The 21063-nt window shown below is 41.7% G+C and overlaps 3 protein-coding genes across 4 annotated transcripts in view; 1 reads left to right on the top strand and 2 right to left on the bottom strand.

Moving 5' to 3' along the window:
* Nucleotides 1–2121: 2121 nt before the first annotated feature.
* Nucleotides 2122–12155, bottom strand: LOC310786682 (ras-related protein Rab-8A). Its single transcript, XM_083647946.1, has 8 exons — nt 11913–12155; nt 11329–11389; nt 8106–8166; nt 6190–6267; nt 5891–5980; nt 5719–5784; nt 4881–4931; nt 2122–4721 (listed from the first exon to the last, which is right to left on the bottom strand). Exons 1-8 carry the CDS (start codon nt 12034–12036, stop codon nt 4635–4637), a joined length of 618 nt encoding a protein of 205 aa, XP_083504072.1. The 5' UTR covers nt 12037–12155; the 3' UTR covers nt 2122–4634.
* Nucleotides 12156–12412: 257 nt separating this feature from the next.
* Nucleotides 12413–17262, top strand: LOC310786684 (small ribosomal subunit protein eS27-like). Its single transcript, XM_083647948.1, has 4 exons — nt 12413–12561; nt 15119–15227; nt 15333–15443; nt 16043–17262. The coding sequence occupies exons 1-4, from the start codon at nt 12556–12558 to the stop codon at nt 16069–16071; spliced, it is 255 nt and encodes an 84-aa protein (XP_083504074.1). The 5' UTR covers nt 12413–12555; the 3' UTR covers nt 16072–17262.
* tpm4a (tropomyosin 4a) overlaps nt 16314–21063 on the bottom strand; it is a 39803-nt gene continuing 35053 nt past the window's right edge. For both annotated transcript variants that reach the window (XM_083647944.1, XM_083647945.1), the window contains 3 exons: nt 20290–20352; nt 19677–19746; nt 16314–17614 (listed from right to left, as the gene is read on the bottom strand). In XM_083647944.1, coding sequence (XP_083504070.1) covers nt 17532–17614; nt 19677–19746; nt 20290–20352 — 216 coding nt within the window. In that variant the 3' untranslated portion in view covers nt 16314–17531. The remainder of the gene's footprint in view (nt 17615–19676; nt 19747–20289; nt 20353–21063) is intronic.

Here is a 21063-nt window from a genome sequence, read left to right as displayed (position 1 = left end):
ATATTACTTGGCTCAATGAGTGACATATATATATATATATATATATAGGCTATATATATATATATATATATATATATATATATATATATATATATATATGTGTGTGTATATATATATATATATATATATATATATATATATATATATATATATATATATATATATATATATATATATATATATATATATATATATATATATATATATATATATATCAGATTATCAGGGTAGGAAATTAACTTTTTAAACGGCCATTTTTGCCCCTGTGTTATATTTCGGGGACATTTTGGAGGCAATTTGATCAAATGTTGGGAGATACCTTAGTTGCACCTATGTAGCATGACAGACCAATCAATGACTCTTATCCAATCATATTTTATTTCTAAAGGTTAATAAACAATCACAGTTATCCGCATTTCCTCAACAAAACTGTTGATTGTCTGGCATGTTATTAATGCATAGGCGGATTATGAAATGAAGGGCCCCTGGACCTGGATGCATAAAGGGGCCCCCTCACAGCGCACATAAGCACAATTAAGGCCAGAATAATAACTAAGACATACACTTGCCTGCATCTCAACAGGATTTACAGCACAGCCACCTGAAAACTCAAAGCCAACAGCACAATAACAAGAAATAAACTCACCTGTATCCAACACAGGCTTTACAGTGCAGGTACACTCAATTAAAGCCAAAAGCACAATAACCCTCTAATTGTCCATAAATGTATGGAACATTTTGTCAAAAATATAGGGTTGTGGCCCTATTGTAACATCCCAACACATCCCCCCACCAGTTGAAAAAACTGGTGCCGGACTAAAAGAGACTCAAAGTAAAGAAAGGAATGTCCGCATATTGAATAACTAAGTAGCCTATTTAGTGTTTCGTAGTGTAGTTATTATAAAGTGTTCCCGAAAAATATTGTTTCTCAGTAGTAAGGCACTAGTAGTGAGAAATGCACAAATGAGTGAAAGGTGTGACCACATGCCCTGCTCTTCCCTACATAAAGCAATCTTATTTAACCATTCAACTTCCTGTGTAATTCCTTGTCACTACTGTATACAAGGTGACCATTAAGACGCAGTCAGACATTTTCTGTGTTGATTTGTTTTACTGCCTGGTTGTCTGTGCCACTGTGAGACCTAGCCAACTGAAACTATGATATGGAGACTCTTGAGACTGAGTGTGTGTGTGTGTGTGTGTGTGTGTGTGTGTGTGTGTGTGTGTGTGTGTGTGTGTGTGTGTGTGAGTGACGTGTGACGTGTGTGTCCATGGTCATATGTCATAATATCCTGGGGATCATGAGAAGCAGATAGAGGAAGGAGAAGAGCCCCCAAAGTGTCACAACTCATTTACCAAACGTTACTTCTTCTCATCCACCCTTCCTCTTTTTAAATGCAACTCTTCTGCTTGAAATTCTCCCCCATCCGTTCATACTTGCCTTTGCTACCACCCTCTCCATCCTACCTCTTCTCACATTTTCTTTTGCACCACAGGTTAAAAAAATGTATTAAACATGGGTAATTTACAGCAGGGCGATGTTGGAATTTAGGACTTTGAGATACAAAGTATGGAGACAAGATATGTGGGTTTTTATCCTCATCTAGACTTGGACAACTATTTTGAATACCATATCAGTGGTGTAAAGGGATCAGTTCATCCCAGGCCTGGGCAAGGCCTCTGAAGAGGCTCTGGGTTATGGGTCCCCTGAGCCTGGTAGGCCCGTTCAGTAATACATCCCTGAAACATGAGTGAACTAGCTGGCCAGCTAGCTTGTGCTGCCTGTCACTGAGGTAAATAAGGCTAGTAGGAGGGGCGGGGGTTGTACGGATACCTAGCTGGCCATTTTCAAGTCACGCTTTGCAAATACAGAATAACCCCCATCACCCTAATTCCAAGGGCAATTCTAGATTTTTTAGGGGCATTTTGCCCCAAGCCCCCGCTAATTTCCTCTGATATATATATATAGACTAGTTTGTAAATGGAAATAAGTTGTCTGGCACTGGGTTTTGGATGAAAATATCTGCCACTAATCTAACACAGAAAGAAAAATCACAATTATATATTTTAGTACAACTTTCCCATATATTTATAATAAATTGAATACACATTTTGTTTAAAGAATCTCATTTTAATAAATCATCAAAAGTACACATATCTACAAAGGTGTAGAGTAATAAGATTTATGAAACTACAGTACAATCATTGTAGATCTTTTATTTACAATTGCTGAAATAGCTAATTTCTTCCCCATGAAATCCACCAATAATCAGTGATGAAATCCAAATTTAGTCCAAACCAGGGAATGCTAATGATATGTTCACATAAAACTGTCAGATTTATCATGTAGAATTACAAATAGCTCCAATCAAAAAAGAAACAGAACCTGTTTCCCAGGTTAATCTTATTCAAGTCCAAAAAGAATATTGTAATCCAGTCAAGAATAAGATCAATCTGAGTGCGATACAGTTTAGAATAGTGCTGAAAATCTGACAATATTGCAATAATTTTACTCCACAGGTTAACAGCTAAGATTCTGCAGGTACAGATTCAATTCACAGACTCTTCAGAACAATAAAACGATTGGTCAAACTCTCTGCAAGCTCACTGTAATACCTCTGAGGTGATTTTAATAATCTCCCAATCAATTTAATTTCCTATTCTTGTGCCTGAACAGCATGACTGAGCTCAACTTTAAGACAACAGATAAACGGAGTGGCAGGAGAATAAAACCGTTTATACTCTTTTGCACATTTCTAATTCAAATAAAGCTTGTCAAGTCAAATGTGCAAAGCTTTTGAGGGTTTCTACGCACTCCGGATGCATAGATCAGAAGGCCATACTGGACCACAGTAAGACGTGATACTATATGAGCGAGAGACCTAACCTCTCTGTTTGGGGTTCCCAAAAGCATCAAGGATGCGATCAACAGCCACAAAAACGAAACCAACCAAAATAAAATGTGGAAATATCAATAAAAATGGTCAAAAAAATCTAATATGAAAAACAAATAAAACAAAAATAAAAACAAACAGAAATCACACCCTTAAATCATAGCACTGTGTTCATTATAGTAACTTACAATGATAAAAAAAATATAGTTTCAGTGCTGTTTCCTTGATGTTTTTAGGAAGCACAGCTGTGCAGGGTGAACACACTTGCAAACTTAAGCACAGATATTCCTTGCATTGACTTAGGACTGGTAACGAACACAAGCAACAAACGTTAAGAATTTATCGAAATGCATCTTGTACAGAAAGAAAGAAAAAAAAAAGAAGGAAAAGTGCATAATCAATAAGAACGTAAAAGGGCACTTTGTAATTTTGGTGCTATGTTTTGTTTCGCTTCATAAATACTGCTACAGCTCAGCCATTTTCCAAGGCCTGCAGAACGGTTGAGTACAAGCTCCCCCACTGGAACTGTGAACTGGAAGAAATAGAAATGCATAAAACAATGAATTCATCACCACGATTCCTCCTGTGCCACTGCCACGCAACTGTATTGCCTCCTGGTGTTTAGCTTAAGTATTGCCAATAAGAACAGTGCTGCTAGTCCACCAGGTGAAGTGCACTCAAAATACATCCACCTCATCTTGCTTTCATAAGAACACAAATACCTAAATCAACAAGCACAGCAACTACAACAGGAATCTCTGTGCCTCCAAAAGAAACATATTTCAAGAGCCCAACCTCACACGGACGTCATTGCACACTTGAAAGAGTTCACGACAGGAATGGAATGTTTTTCAGCCTACAAACTCAACGGAAATAAGAGCAGAAAAGACGTGTCCTGGAAAAGAACGTAAGGGCCACATAAAGCGTCTAGAAGACATTGATATGATGAGCAAAAAGCGCTGGCACTATTGTTTCACACATAACCGATTACATATTTACATGCCGATATTACCACACGTAGATATACAACTGTCTAGGCCACACTTCTCTCAAATAACTTACAGTATAGTCAGTGCATACATGTGGTATATAAGAACTCCTCAGAACAGAGATCTACTGCTGGCACTATACTAGACAGTTGGGGAAGGAAGCGCATGAGAACGGGAAGGCTTTTCTGGAAGACAGCACTTATTGCGCTAAACACTCAAGCTTCAATAAGCCTTCACTGATACCAGCAACAAGTAAAGAAGCCAATTACTCATCAAACAGAATTGTGAAGACATTAATACCTACAGTAAGCTATAAGCAGAACATTTATCATTTCAGTGGCTTTGGTTTCAAAGAACTACAGACTAGAGACATTTTCTGCAATGCACTTTCAGTGCCCGCTCACTAAGATAGATGTCTCTCTTTCAAAGCAGTCCTTAAACATCATTAAAATCAAGCTGAAATCGTCAACCAAGACTGACTCAACCTTAAAAAAAAGACGTGTGCTTCAGAACATATCAGAGGGAGGCAGTTGAATATACAGGTGTCAGTCTGTCTTGACTGTAATGCTCAGGTTTGATGAGCGACTGCGATGAAACGGGCAAAGCACAGGGAAAAGAGAAGAGAAATAGAGAAAGGCAAAAAGAAAGAGAAAGGAGTGTGTGTGTGTGTGTGTGTGTGCTCCGTCCAGTTCTGTCCAATGGGGGGCACAGTTAAGGCGATGGTGGATGTTGACGCTCCTCTGCCTCCTGCTCACAAGAGCGTACAGCGGAAGAAGCCGCTCTTCTTCGGCTGTTCTGTAATCTTCACTCCTTGATTGCTCTGCGGGTTGTTGCCCTCCTGAAGTACACAACGAGAAGATAACACATAAGAAAATAGCAAAAACACCATTCGAAAATAGCAAAAACACCATTCCACCACAAGTGCAGATAGCAGACACCGCAATCAATATGATCAGTTAAATACCAATTAGCATTAAAGTCTCTTCTATATCCTTACCAGCTTCTTGTCCATTTTCGCCTTGATGTCTCTGGCGAGGGTCAAAAAGGCCTGCAGATTAAAAAATATATATAGAACAGTTGGTGAATCAGAGCGTCACAGAAATTGTAGTGACCCTAGAGCAAGGGCGCTGATTTTTTTTAACATGGAAGGTTTAAATGTAAGATGGATCAAAATTGCTACACTTATTTTGAAATTATATGTGGCGTCCGGATAGTGTCGCGGTAGATTCCCTGCCTACCAACATGAGGGTCGCAGGTTCGCGCCCCCGTGTTACCTCCTGCTTGGTCGGGCGTGCATACAGGCATGATTGGCTGTGTCTGCGGGTGGGAAGCCGGATTGAGGGTATGTGTCCTGGTCGCTGCACTAGCTCCTCCTCTGGTCGGTCGGGGCGCCTGTTCGGGGCGGAAGGGAACTGGTGGTAATAGCGTGATCTTCCCACGTGCTACGTCCTGCCGGTGAAGCTCCCCGCTGTCAGGTGAAAGGAAGTGACTGGCAACTGCGCATGTGTCGGGAGGAAGCATGGTGCTGGTCTACGGCTCTCCCCAGATTGGCAGAGGGGGTGCAGCGACCGGGGCAGCAGGGGGAAATTGAGGAAAGTACAATTGGGGAGAAAATGGGGGGGAAATCAGGAAAAAAATAAAGAAAAAAGCTTCTTGGGGTCTTCTATTGACAATATGCCTTGTAGAAGGTTTTCTCAAACTCACTACTTAAATATCAATAAACTGCATCAATATAGACAAATTATTTTTGCAACAAAAGGACTGTCAAGGGCCAAGTTTGGCCTGCAGACCGCATGACTATGAATGAGCAATTAGAGCAAATGGAGTGAACTCACATTCTCCACATTGATGTTGGCCTTTGCACTGGTCTCCATAAACTTGATGCCGTACTCCAGTGCCAGCTGACAGCAGCAGATAAGAGACAAGAGGCACAGTCAGTACTCACGCATGGTAAAGTGCAATAACTAACAACAATAACTTTCATTTGTCAAAATCATGTGATCCCACCTTCTCTCCCTTTTCTTTGGACACCTGTCGTTTGTCATTGACGTCACATTTGTTCCCGAGGACCATCCTTTCCACGTCAGCTGAGGCATGCTGCGGGGGAGGGCAGGTTGGCAAGGCGAGCAGACAAGACATGGATCAGTAACCACCAAGTGTGTGTAAAAACCATTGAGTGTGCAGGAGGCTCTTCATAAACTTGATTAAAAAAAAAACTGCCGTATAACATCATACAGTATTTGTACAAACCGTGGCATGCTCCCACACACACATGGTGACATTAACCAATGTTATTAATATTTTACCTCTTCTATATTCCGTATCCAGTTCTTGATGTTGTCAAACGACTTCTCGTTGGTGATGTCGTACACTAACATGATGCCCTGGAGAGTTCAGAGATGTTAAGACGTCAAAATAGATAGATGGTCAATCAACAATGAAATAAATTATCCTGATCCCTCACTTGTTCTTAGCCCAAAGAAACAAGAGATGGAAGTGGAATGGCTAACGTGATTTTCTTCTGTACATGTCAGCGTTTCATGTCTGATCACATCACATGTCAGCGTTTCATGTCCGATCACATCACATGTCAGTGTTTCATGTCTGATCACATCACATGTCAGTGTTTCATGTCTGATCACATCACATGTCAGCGTTTCATGTCTGATCACATCACATGTCAATGTTTCATGTCTGATCACATCACATGTCAGCGTTTCATGTCCGATCACATCACATGTCAGCGTTTCATGTCTGATCACATCACATGTCAATGTTTCATGTCTGATCACATCACATGTCAGCGTTTCATGTCTGATCACATCACATGTCAGCGTTTCATGTCTGATCACATCACATGTCAGCGTTTCATGTCTGATCACATCACATGTCAATGTTTCATGTCTGATCACATCACATGTCAGCGTTTCATGTCCGATCACATCACATGTCAGCGTTTCATGTCTGATCACATCACATGTCAATGTTTCATGTCTGATCACATCACATGTCAGCGTTTCATGTCTGATCACATCACATGTCAATGTTTCATGTCTGATCACATCACATGTCAGCGTTTCATGTCTGATCACATCACATGTCAATGTTTCATGTCTGATCACATCACATGTCAGCGTTTCATGTCTGATCACATCACATGTCAGCGTTTCATGTCTGATCACATCACATGTCAGCGTTTCATGTCTGATCACATCACATGTCAGCGTTTCATGTCTGATCACATCACATGTCAACGTTTTATGTCTGATCACATCACATGTCAGTGTTTCATGTCTGATCACATCACATGTCAGCGTTTCATGTCTGATCACATCACATGTCAGCGTTTCATGTCTGATCACATCACATGTCAGCGTTTCATGTCTGATCACATCACATGTCAATGTTTCATGTCTGATCACATCACATGTCAGCGTTTCATGTCTGATCACATCACATGTCAATGTTTCATGTCTGATCACATCACATGTCAGCGTTTCATGTCTGATCACATCACATGTCAGCGTTTCATGTCCGATCACATCACATGTCAGCGTTTCATGTCCGATCACATCACATGTCAGTGTTTCATGTCTGATCACATCACATGTCAGCGTTTCATGTCTGATCACATCACATGTCAGCGTTTCATGTCTGATCACATCACATGTCAGCGTTTTATGTCTGATCACATCACATGTCAGCGTTTCATGTCTGATCACATCACATGTCAGCGTTTCATGTCTGATCACATCACATGTCAGTGTTTCATGTCTGATCACATCACATGTCAGCGTTTCATGTCTGATCACATCACATGTCAGTGTTTCATGTCTGATCACATCACATGTCAGCGTTTCATGTCTGATCACATCACATGTCAACGTTTCATGTCTGATCACATCACATCACATGTCATAGCCTCAAATATCAGAGGCTTTATTAATGGGGGACTGGACTACATGGCACGGTGAGACAAAGTACAAAACAGGGCTTTAAAAAGAAAAGGCAACAAGGACCGCCTGGGTTTCTAAAGTGAATTATGCAAACTCTGGCATCCAGTTCAACTTGAACAGAAGGAGAGGCCTACTGAGATATTCCCCGGGTATGTACCAAATCATGAACAACAGTACGGGCTGTGATTCTGGTACGATGAGCTCTGGAATTTTGAATAGAGCTCAAACATGAGGTGACCCCCAGTGCACCCGTTCAGGTCACTTACCATGGCTCCTCTGTAGTAGGCTGTTGTGATGGTTCTGAAGCGCTCCTGCCCTGCTGTGTCCCTAGACAAGAGAAATGTTTGACACCTTTACTTGCTGAACCAAGGCTAAATGAACCACACTGCCCAGTGGGTCTTCTGCTAGCAAAAAAAAAAAAATTTGATTTAATATTTCGGTATTTGCGTGCGATACAGAGCGATACAGAGAAACAATTTTCACAAGTTGATTAATTGATTAGTCAATCTGTAGTCATTGATCAAGTCAAACTACCAAACATTTACTGGTTACAGCTTTACAAATGAGAGATTTGCTTGCTTTTCTCTCTTTCATTATAAAATGATTTGAATACTTTCTAGTATGGCTGCTGGTCAGACTAAGTAAGCAAAGGAGAAAGAAGCCAACATCTTCACTGTAGCCAGCTTCTGCAAGAAGGCATGGTTACTGTAGCCTACTACAGTGCAGATGCTAAGAACAGGGTGTAGATGTATTTTCAAGTCAATTTGGCATCTCAGGGCTTGTGGTGACTTGGATTATGCCAGGTGAGCAGAATGGAAGTATCCCCCCCATTATTTGTTTGTGTTTGTGTGTATGTGTGTGTGTGTTTTCTCCTGTTAACGGGGGTAGGCTAGCCAGTACCACACTGACTTGACTACCATTCATTATGCTAAGCTAGCACTCACTATTTTTGTCTACTACGCACAGAGAAAAGGAAGTCATCCATCTTCTCGTCTTACTATTGAAGATGGCAAATAGGCAAATCTCCTAAAATGTTGCCGTGTTCCTTTTAGAATCACGTTGAGCTCTGAACTTGTGGTGGGCATTAATCATTATTTTTTTTACATAATTATTTTATTAATTGGTACCAAAGCTGTTATAACCATGTTCAATGGGCACTATACAGTATATGTCCATTATTTTTGCCTTTATTTTTTTTACCAGGAAGGTTCATGATATTCAAAATATCTTCTCCAGGGTAGAGAGCAGGCCAAGAAATGGCAGCAGGGGTTACACAATAAAACACAAAAACAGTACATATAAAGAAAAATTCTAATATGTACAATTAAAACAATTCACACATCTTGCATAAAGACTGTGGTTAATTTGTTTGAATTGATTTAGGGGAATAAAATGGTTGAGCTTAAGCTTTGGCTAGAGATTGTTCCCAGGACCAGGGGCAAAATAATCAAAACAGTTCTGATTCTGGGAACTTGTGTGGTAGAAAGTGGGCAGTTGACTAATAATAATGGCTTTATTAATACAAATGTTACCAGTTTATCAATCGTCTGGTGGCTAGTGAGTTCCACTGTGAATTCTGATACAGGGCAGAGTGATGAGTTAAGTGTCCTCTAAGGTTAGTGATAAAGCTGAGTGGTAGAGGGAATCAAGAGTAAGTGCAGAGTGAAGCATGCATAGAATAATCTGGGTATGCTGGCCAAATGTACCTAGAGCTGGTTCTCTTTCAAGTACCCCAATGCAACAGTGAGTGCGTTTACATGCACACCAATAAACTGTTTATTAGCGGATTTCTGAGTTACCTGATTATTCAAATGGTCATGTAAACAGCATAAACCGATAAGCTTTATCCGTTTATGGTCATAAACGGGTTATGAATAAACCGATAAACACACCTAGGTTTCTGGGCAATAATCGGTCTTCTCTCTGCATGTATCCAGCATAACCGTGTTTCTTTCGGGTTTATATATCTGCGCATGTACGACTTGCAGGAGAGAGAAGCAGCAGGAGCGCGTGAGAGGCAGGGAGAGACGCGCTGCACTCACTGGCCCCTCGGCTCTCCTCCCGGTTCTCTCACCGGCATGCCGGTCTCTCCCCCGGCCACAGCGCACCACAGCCGGCTTGGCGAGATGACGGTGAGCACGGAGCCCCTGGCTGAGCGGAGCGGGGAGCGGGGAGCTCTGCTCTCTCTCCCCGCACAGAGCCGGTGTCCCTGTAACGGCACCGCTGCTGCACTGCACTATGTTGAAATGTGGATATTCTACAGGAGGGGACGAATATTTGTCTCGGATTGCAAATAGAATGACGTAGCCTACAGACAACAGAGTCGTTCAAAACACAACACACACATAACGTTAAAATCCGTGACAAATTCTGTCCGTTTTCTGACAGGTAGGCTAGTATTTCAATTCAACACACGTTGTGGGTCATGAACATTTGACGTGCTTAAGTCACCTCACCTGCCTGCCTCTGTGCTGTGTGCTCGGTAAAGTTGGAAATATTATTGACAGATGCACTTCCAAAGCGATTTAGTAAAGTAGACGACATACACAACCTAATTTTCACCTAAACCATCCTCTGCACTGGACAAATAAATTAGGAAAATGTGATTTTGCATTTTGCAGCTATATTCTGTTGTTTTATTCCGGAATTAATGGTGCCTTTCTGGAGAGAAATCCGACTAATTGACTGAATCATGTAAACCCGGGTTTCTCCTATTGTCGGATTATTAAAGTGCATGTAAACGCAGAAATCAGATTATTGCCATAAACTGATTATTCACAGTTATCAGTTTATTGTGTGCATGTAAACGCACTCATTTACTACAGGGAGGACTGTGCAGAGGATGGTGTTATCAACAGAAGAGAGGAGGAGTAGGGTACCAAGCCAGGGTCTACAGCTATAACATGCACTGTGAAAAACATACCGGTGTCATGCCGAGTTTTGGACCCCCGCCGCCAAATGCATGCCCATCTCACGGGAGCATATTGTAATGATTTATACGGAAACTTGACTGTTTACAAATGATATAATTGTCTGGGTAGACGTGATCTCAAGGACAGGGGGTCTGTCCTGGCTCATGGAGACCGACTTTGATGCATAAAATCCGCATCGAGGTGACTTCCATGCTTGGGGCTCTCTTCTGGCTCATGGAGGCCGAGTTTGGTTCTTAAAATCCAGCTACAGGTGACCTCGATGCCTGGGGTCTCTCCTAGCTTTATGGAGGGGGAGGCAAGTCTCGGCGGTTTGTACCTGCCGAGATTTGCATCCCTGTTTTTAAAGTTAAAACAGCCCCAAAATGTGGTGGGGATGCAATTCTCGGCGGGGGTGCAAAACTCGGCATGACACCGGTCTGAATGTGTTGCACTCCCTTTTCTGAGGTAACTACAGTGATATTCTATTACGCCATCCCATAACAATGCTTCCCCACTTGTTGATCTCTCTTCTAGCACACCAGCCAAGCTCTGAAGTGACACTGACAGTGTATCTTACCATATCTGTAGTTTGATCTTCTTTCCATCTAGTTCTATTGTTCTGATCTTGAAGTCAATACCTGGGCGAAAATACAATAACGTACAGTTCAGGACAATTCAGAGATCTTCATGCTGGCGCCAAATCTTCAGCATCCTTGTGACTAATATTTGCATTCAACGTTAAAAGAAATGGAGGGTTGTTGAGGTCAGTCGTACAGTTAACGTTACACACAGTTGGCTCGTGTTGAAAGTGAAACCGGGTAACGAAACTGGATCACCTCTTGACAGCTTTGTAGCTTGCTAGCCCATCTGGCTACCCCACCCAAGCTGTATCATTATTACGCTAACGTTTACAAGAGTAAGTAACGTTAGCTTTCCAGGCATCACTAACTACTTGTTTAATCTCATTGATAGTTCTGGCAAAGTCTAGACTTAACTTATTCAAGCATTATTTGATAAGCCGCCTGCTTCCTGGCGAGCCACTACACAGGATGACTGCTCTGCTAGCCAAAAAAGTTAGCAATAAAAGTTAGCATGACGGGATGGGCTGCTCCGGTAACACTTTTCGGCCTAGACAGCACAAATCATGGTCAGTTTACCAACCTATGGTAGAGATGAAGGTCGAGTTGAAGGCATCTTCTGAGAATCTGAATAGCACACAGGTCTTCCCGACGCCTGAGTCGCCGATTAAAAGTAGTTTAAACAAGTAATCGTAAGTCTTCGCCATGTTTTTAGCTACTGCGGATATCCCGCCCGTCCGTTCTGTAAAGCCAAATACGTCACCACGTCACCGCTTGTCAGTTGATGGGCTTGCGGATTGGCCAAGCAAACTGTCACTCTTCTTTGTCGTCGTGGCTTCGGAAGCTGTTCGGAAGTGCTCTGCGATTCAATCAGGTTTGCACGTTTTGTTGCCAGCGGTCGCCCGGAGTGTATGGGAGACTGATGTATAATGGTTGGCACGGCGGACACAATTAATCGTGGAAATTCCCCCAATGACGGGATAATCAAAACAAGCGCAATTGTTGTCCAAGTGGGTGTGCTCGGTGTTTTCTAGCTAGTTGGAGGCGGTGTTGTGAAGGGAGACCCCGCCTGCTTGCGCTGTTCCGAATCGAAACTGTACACAGTCATTTCAGACGTTTCAGACAATTGCAAACAAAACTGCAGGTGATTTTCGGGAGGTACGCACTTCACTTTCACATCGCATTTGACTTGGACGAGCAATTTGAGTGATTTTTGGTTTAAAAAAATGTCTGTAAGTAAACTTGCTTTTCCATTTTGCTGCTGGGATAGTATTAGTCAGAAAACTTTGTAACGTATAGAAATAAATTGCTTGAAAAGTTTATTGAACTAGAATGCATAACTAGAATACTAGAATTTAACCAAGCAACTACCAATGAGAACTAAATGATCTGTAGTGAGTATATAATACAGAATCATGCCCGGTGTTCTGGATTGACTGGCTTTCAAGTTAACTCGCGATGCGTCAGTGGATACTGTGGCAACGCGGGGGCGGAGCTGGGCGGCGGCAGCTCTCAGAAAAAGGTTTGGCTGCCCTCGCGAATGCCTGATCATAAATGTATGTGCCCATTGTAACTGTCATTTTAATAAATATTCATTTGATTGTGATGTTGACGTGCAAGTTCTTTAATGCAGCGGAGCTCGTGACAGTCATCAGCCGCATTTAGAAAGTTTCAGAAAAAAAGGAAGAAAATAAAACGCACAATAAAAATAAAATATAAATAAAATGCCTGATCTCACACACAAATAGAAAAGAAGACACACTGCGGAGCTCAGGACGGTCATCAAGTGATGTTCCTCCAATATCAAATAGTGAGAAATGAACAGCTGATCGACACTATAGCCTACATACAGTGTTTCCTGGTTTATTGCTTGGATTAACTTGCAAAGTTAAGGTTGTTAAGGCACTAGGCTACTATCATTAGAAATTTGTTTCACAGAACTAGCCATAGTCAGACTACTGCACTTAGTTAATTCTGTTCTTATAGGCAGCTGAGCTCATGACAGTCATCAACTGCAAAATGCTACAAAGACACAATACCTTTTTTAATCAATCTGCACCACAAGGGATAAGCAATGTGACTCAAATTTCAGGTCCACCAGATAACTTGCAGCTGCTTGCACTTGGAGATGTTTCAGAGAATAGTAAATACTTCCTAATTATTAGGATACTAGCCTATATAAAATTAATACGGACAGGATTCCCTATCACGGATACAATATTTTACAGTCAGTGTAGTAGGCTACATAACAGTTCACCCACAGCACCCAGAAAAAACTCAAAACAAAACAATTATTTAATATTTTTTATTTAAATAAATATTGGTACTCAAATGTCTTTGTTTTGAAATAGTTTAACATCATGGTGCTGACAATGTGTCAGGAGAATGCATCGAATAAATAAATAAATAAGATGTCAGCATTAACACATTCATACATCAATGGCTGCTATCTACCATGCAGGGTGCTGCCGCAACCATCTGGAGCAATTTGAGATTCAGTATTTTGCCCAAGGACACTTCAACTGGAGATGCTGGGAATCAAACCATGGACGTGGACTGGAGAAGCTGGGGATCGAGCCATCAACCTCTTTGTTTTGGGGTGTATAACAATATCTAGTCTAGGCTACTGTCCTCTGAAACAAATCTCTAATGATAGTAGCCTATGTGCCTTAACAAGTTTAATTTAGCAAGTTAACCCAAGCAATAAACCAGGAAACACTATGTAGTGTCATCAGATGTTCACTTGTGACTATTTGGAAGGAGTCAAAGCTACTGTCCTCTGAAACTAATCTGTAATGATAGTAGCCTAGTGCCCAAGCTTAACGTCGCAAGTTAACCCAAGCAAAAAACCATGAAACACTATATGTAGTGTCATCAGTTCACTTGTGACTATTTGGAAGGAGTCTAGGCTACTGTCCTCTGAAACAAATCTCTAATGATAGTAGTAAGTGCCTTAACATCGCGTCGCAAGTTAACCCAAGCAAAAAACCAGGAAACAGTATGTAGTGTCATCAGATGAAGTTCACTTGTAACTATTTGGAAGAAGCATCATCACTCATCCCTTGTGGCAGAGACGGATTATCACAGGCAGCGCGTGCATCACGCAGTGTCTCGTTTTCTATTTGTGTGTGTGAGATCAAATCCCCTGTGCGTTTTACTTTCTTCCTTTTTTTCGGAAACTTTCTAAATGCGGCTGATGACTGTCACGAGCTCCGCTGCATTAAAGAACTCACACAACAACATCGCAATCGGACAAATCTTTATTGAAAGGACAGTTGCAATGGGCAACATTTATGATCAGGCATTCGCGAGGGCAGCCAAACCTTTCTCTCCCTGCTGGAAACATCTGCCGAGAGCCCCGTGTTGCCACCGTAACCACTGACGCATCGCGAGTTGACTTGAAAAGCCAGTTAATCCAGAACACCGGTCGCAATTGTAAATAAGAATTGTGTTCCTATGACCTGCCCAGTTAAATTAAATAAAGGTTAAAAAAAAATCACAACCTATTTAGGGTTAGGGTTTATGTTTATGGCAGTTAGTTGAGCTATTATATCTGAGCAGCTATTATAGCTGCCATAAAAACAACGTGTGCAGATGGTGCAGGGACATGCATGGACATGTCCCTGTATTTATGCTTGCAGTACACTCATCAGACTGCAGGGGGCATTATAACATCAAAATGTAATCACTGGGTCGTGGACTGGAGTAATGAAAAATAAGGAAATAACAAAAACAAACGAATAAATAAAGATAATGAATGGTGAAACCCTGCTCTGCTCTCCATTGCAGCTGGCTAAGGACCTGATGCACCCCAGTATCGCAGAGGAGAGGAGAAGACATAAGAAGAAGAGGCTGGTGCAGAGCCCCAACTCCTATTTCATGGATGTTAAGTGCCCAGGTAAGCAGCTTTCACACTGGTCGATATTTCTTGAAATCTGTTTGGATGAATGAATTAAATGTTTGAAGGTGATTTAATTCTCATCTTTATTCATTCACTCCCCAGGCTGCTACAGGATCACTACCATCTTCAGCCATGCCCAGGCGGTGGTACCTTGTGGCGGCTGCTCCCTTGTCCTCTGCCAGCCTCAGGGAGGGAAATGTCGACTGACTGAAGGTGAGGCACTGTGGTTCATCATCACTTTCAATCATACATATTAGTTTATTTCTTTATAGCACCTTTGAAAACAGAGGTAGCCTACGCTACGCCCTACAAAGTGGTTATATACAGTACATAGTTCTTCTCCCAGGTTCTGGCTGCCTATTGAAAAACGTACTTCCTAATGTCTGTGTAGATTCACTTAAGTTATTTCAGTCCAAAAACAAACAGAAGATGCCTCTCAAATGGGTGGTCAAACTTTAAGTCCAGAGATTGTTAGTTTGTTTAGATATTTTGGTTTGGACATCTTACCTCCTAATGTTCAGTGCTATTGTTATTATTGAATATTATTACATTGCTATTATTATTGTTGTTGTGTAGTGCCTGTTTGTTCAGCACAATCATTTTGGATTGCATGTTATTCTTTTATTTACTGCCCATATTAGTTGGAGCAAACCCTGACCCCTGCTGCTCACTCACTGTAGTACTCCTGTTGTCAGGAAATGTCAAGATATAATTATCCTGGCGAGAAGGCAAAGTACAAAGGACAAAGTTCTGCCTCCTGCTCAAACAGCAATGAGTCACTCACATGATTGTTCTGATTTTCCTCCACCCAGGCTGCTCCTTCAGAAGGAAACAGTCGTGAACAGAAAAGTGCCAAAGTCAACGGAGCGATACTGACATCAGCATGCACTATGAATTGACGAACATGTTTTCTGTTTCATTCCTTGATTTTCTTGTCTTTTTATTTCTGTTAGCTCTGAATGTCTTGCCAAATAATGTGTGTACCAACAGATTGATATGATGTAGCACTTAATGTACTGTAGAACTGTCTCTTGGATGTATAAAATGTTTTGTAACAAAACAAAAGATGAAATAAGTCATGACTAATGTAAAAAAAACTTTATTAGGTTGGAATAGGGGGGGTGAATGAAATATCTCATAACAGGATCAGTCAAATGAGGCTTTTTCTTGGCAAACATAACATTTACTGTAAGGGTTTATTGTCTCTGGTATGTGTTCTTTGGTTTTGAGTTCCCCTGCCAAAAAGAAGTGGTGTAAAAAAATTGAAGCGATACAACTTCTCATTAATCATACCTAACATTACTCTACTATATACAATAAGTATCCGTGGTTTATAAAACTTGACTGAGGATCCAGTGGTTTTAAGTATACCATAAATCAGTACATCATGGCAAATTGTAGGTGATTATGTAGAATGTGGCAGTGGTCAGGTCAGGCCCATGGAAAGGTGGTACATCGAAGAGATACACACATCTCACCTATTAAAAAAATAGTCTTCTATTACTATAAGTCTCTGCACAGATGACCACACCATGCACAGAATAGAAGAGTGTTTGACCTATTGAGTATAAGCATCAGAATCATCTAGATAGGCAGATAGGTGTTACTTTCTAATTTATTACATTGAAATAATGTTTGAAGAAGCCTTGCTGATTTTAATATGAAGCAGCAAGTTCCTAGGTCTGATTGCACAGCATGATTTCACAGTGAGCACTAAATGACACCTTTCCATGAGACTGCCTGTCCATTTGACCATTATGTTGTTTAGACACAAAACAGATGCTTTAAGAGGATACTGCGGAGACGGACACAAAAATAAACTGTTGACTAGCCTCAAATCACCCCTAGGTGGCGCTTTGGAGCCATACTAATGGAGACCGGGCAAAACCCAATGCCATTTACAGCATAATGCAATAATGAGACTGAAACAGAAGCCGTCTGCACTGGGAATATAAAACTGAGCCAGTTTAAGTTCTTGAGTGACCAAATCTGAGGGTGTTTTGTAAATATATTAATTGTCCTTTCTATAAAAGTGGTCAAAAATAATTCCTGGAGGATTACTGCAGGAGATACAAAGGAGGTGACAGGTTCAGAATGACTTTCTCATCTTAAAAAGAAACATTACAGAGAACATTGTGCCTTAAAGGGGGGGGGGGGGGGGGGGATCAAGGGTACAAGTATTAAGTTAATCCCCTTTAATGTGGGGAACAAAGATTTTACAGCTCGAAATGTGGAATGGAGTCGAACGTTGATGGAATGTTACATGACTATCTCATCCTCTCCAGCTCCCTCTGTGTGTGTTTATAAGCTGTTCAGCTCCTGCAGGGTCTGGTCCAGGACTTGATGCATGCAGAGATTCTCTTCTTTGGCGCTTGCTAATTTCTCTAGAAGAGGGGGGGAAAGCAAAGAAAGCGACGTGGTAAATAAACACTTTGAATCAACAGCACCAAATAATACGGCAATAACACATCATTCTCTTTCAGAAGTTTGGCAAACAGTGTTCTTCACAAAATTACACAGTCAACTCTTTCACTGTGCAATTGGACAGATGTTTTGCATAACCACTTTGGTTAAGTTGTTCCACATGCAAAAAAAACCAACCACACAGCAGTATGCTATTAAAACTAGAGTTGAATTTGCATGCATAAAGTGCTGATGGCTGTTCTCCGCCAGCTGGCTGTCAGTAGAATACGGTCTGGTGATTCCCTAGTCTAGAGGCTGTGTGTGTTACACTGTGGGGTCATTTACTGTATTAGGTGCTGCTACATCTGCTATATACAGTGTTGCTATCAGTGACAAACCAGTAACGTGACATTTGAAAATCACAACGGGATCGTGTGGGATTACGGTGATAGAGGGAGGTGCGCACTTCATGCTAACACTTGAGAATATCTCACCTGTTGATAATCGAGTTGGATCATGTAATAAATAGCTACAAAGAACTTACAGTACATAAATAATAAGAGTGCATGGCAATGTATCATGTAAATGTGTAGCTGAGGTGATGTATCGTAAGTCTTACTATTTCCCTTTACAGCGAGCTAGAAGCTAGTATGAACAATAGGCCTTTTTCACGGCAGCCATTCTGTGTCTAAAAGGCAGGGTAAACAACACAGGTGCAACCAAATGTTACTGAGGGAATCCAATCCATTTAGGTGTTCCAGTGCTGGGGCTCTCATAAATGTTTTGGTTGCATCTGTGTACCCTGCCTTTTCGACAAAAATGGCTGCTGTGCAAAAGGCTCGTCGAGAGAACAGAGAAAAGAAAGCTGCAAGGTAGGAAAAGAAAACATTTTTTTTAATAAGTTTAGCTTTTGCATAGATTTTTTTCTTTTGCACAGTGAGATGGGCAGAAGGCACATACAATCAAGAGTCAGAAGTCAGACAGTTCTGAACATGGTGGGAAGAGGGGGGGAGAGAGAGCGAAAGTGGCAGCATCTACAGAGAGGTCATGTCATTGAGAGCATGGTCCAGCTCCTCACTAATGGCCTTGTACTTCAGCTTCTGAGCGTACAGTTCGTCTGGAGGTCAAAGGTCAAGATGTGAAGGACAGCGGCGACAACAACAAGCCAAAAGCAGGAGGGAGAAAATGAGAGACAGATGGAGGCAGAACAGCACAGGGAGGAAAATAGAAGGAGAAAAAAAACAGGTCAGCTTTCAGAAGAAGGAATGACACATATCTCTGGGTCAGAATCATGGCATAAAAATGTGCTGGAAACCCTTTTGCTGGGTGAGAGCTTTGAGAATTTACGCCGGTTTTGAATGTCTCATAAAAAGGGCTTCAATACCTCCATAAACTCAGTTGCCTGTGGTTCAACAGCTAAATAATGCTGACCTAAAAACATTCAAGCACATTCTGTCCTCTTTGCAACATGGCTGACATACAGAAGTTGTTCTTCAGAAACAAGGGTCTTTTGCTCTTGTAGGGGGGGGGGGGGGGGTGCTCGCTGCATAGTTCTTTACACCAGAGACCCGGACCATATTTTATTAGCTTGTCTTAGTAAGGAGTTTCCATACATTTGGCAGGGGCCCATTTTTGTCCACAGAAAATATTTCCCGTCTCGCTGAAACAGGACACCACGGCAGGGATCCAAGTCAAAAACTGGACTGTGTATGAAGATGTTGCTTGGGCGGTCAGATGGGGGATTGGGTAAGAACAGCTGCTGATCTATAGGGACCTACAATAAACTATCTACCTGTGGTTCTTCCATAAAACCTGACGTGTCTACTACTTTACTGACACTCAATGCATCACTACTAGGTCCTGATGCATGGTTTTAATTTAAAAACCAGTCGTATCTAACTGACCAACCATGCAACTGAAAGAAGGAACATTTGTCTCTGGATCCTATACAAACATTTGATGCTTTTGGTACAACAAAAATGCACACAGTAGTTTGCAGTCTGGAAAACGTTGTAGCACATGTGAGTGTAACTGATCTCATACCTTCCAGGTCATCAATGGACTTTTCCAGTTTGGCCACTGTCCTCTCTGCAAACTCTGCACGGGTTTCAGCCTGGAGCAGAACACATATTTCAGGGTTAGAAACGAGCTGTGACACATAGTAACAAATTCAATCTGTAACAGTGGAGCTTTTCAAAAGCCTTTTTGTAGAGGCCTTTGCTGCTTGTCCCCTCAAGTGACCATCATACCACGACATGTTTTATTGGCGGTTTTGCATGCACAAAAGACAAGTTGATCAAATGGAACAGTGTTTTGGAGCCAAGTGAAAATGCAGTAATGGAGATCACTCAGGAACAAACGTGCATAAATCTGCCAGAACAAACGAGCAGCCAAAACACTTCAATGGATTGGCAAAACAACTCATCTAAAGTGCTGCAGATCAGACGTGCTCTTGCACATTCTCTACTCTGAGTTTGGCACTATGTTTTTGTTATTGTGCAATTGAATAATTTTAGATGGACAGACGTCCCATTTTGAAAGTGTCTTTCCATACAATAACCATCTGAAGACTGTTTGTTTCTTTTTTGCAATGTGAAGCCTTGGGAAACCTTCCCGACACTGTGGTGGCACAGTGTCAGGAGAAGCGGTGTCTCACCTCCTTCAGTTTGTCACTGAGAACCTTGATCTCCTCTTCATACTTGTCCTCTTTTTCTGAGTACTGTTGAAAAACAGAGACACAGATATTATTACCAAATCAATGGCAGACACTCAAATACATGTGCACACACGTCACACGCTTCTATCTACAGCAGCATGCACGCACCATCATCCAAGGACTATTTCTCTGTGATTACTCAAAGAGCCATGACACCATTCCCCCTGAGGAGTGACATGGAGGCAAGGTGTAGGGCCTTCAAACAGGCCAGGTGTAGGGCCTTCAAACAGGCCAGGTGTAGGGCCTTCAAACAGCCCAGGTGTAGGGCCTTCAAACAGCCCAGGTGTAGGGCCTTCAAACAGCCCAGGTGTAGGGCCTTCAAACAGCCCAGGTGTAGGGCCTTCAAACAGCCCAGGTGTATGGCCTTCAAACAGGCCAGGTGTAGGGCCTTCAAACAGGCCAGGTGTAGGGCCTTCAAACAGGCCAGGTGTAGGGCCTTCAAACAGCCCAGATGTTGGCCTTCTCCGTGGGAACAAACATGGCCGCCCTGACTCGTTATAGAGTGCCACAGGAATGAGTCCTAAAACCCGGAGTTAGCATCGCCTGGGTCCCTCGTCTCGTAGTAAATTGGTTTTTTGAATGGATTTTGGTTAGATGCCTGAAATAAGGTCTCTGTGGTTAACAAAAGTTTATGAAACTTGAACATTGTGTTTAGCAAGATAATCTTCACAAATGAACACAATTCTTATGATTTTTTAAGCGTTTTCTGGTGAT

This window comes from Poromitra crassiceps, assembly GCF_964638095.1.
Source record: "Poromitra crassiceps genome assembly, chromosome: 12".
Lineage (NCBI taxonomy): Eukaryota > Metazoa > Chordata > Actinopteri > Beryciformes > Melamphaidae > Poromitra > Poromitra crassiceps.
This window is presented reverse-complemented; position numbering and strand designations above follow the sequence as displayed.

What these genes read in the sequence shown, in the direction of transcription:
- LOC310786682 (XM_083647946.1), bottom strand. Translation starts at nt 12,036, where the DNA reads ATGGCGAAGACTTACGATTACTTGTTTAAACTACTTTTAATCGGCGAC. An exon ending in GACCTTCATCTCTACCATAG is followed by an intron (nt 11,390 to 11,912) that starts GTTGGTAAACTG and finishes ATTTTCGCCCAG; the next exon opens with GTATTGACTTCAAGATCAGA. An exon ending in AAGATCAAACTACAGATATG is followed by an intron (nt 8,167 to 11,328) that starts GTAAGATACACT and finishes TCTCTTGTCTAG; the next exon opens with GGACACAGCAGGGCAGGAGC.
- LOC310786684 (XM_083647948.1), top strand. An exon ending in CATGGATGTTAAGTGCCCAG is followed by an intron (nt 15,228 to 15,332) that starts GTAAGCAGCTTT and finishes TTCACTCCCCAG; the next exon opens with GCTGCTACAGGATCACTACC. An exon ending in GAAATGTCGACTGACTGAAG is followed by an intron (nt 15,444 to 16,042) that starts GTGAGGCACTGT and finishes TCCTCCACCCAG; the next exon opens with GCTGCTCCTTCAGAAGGAAA.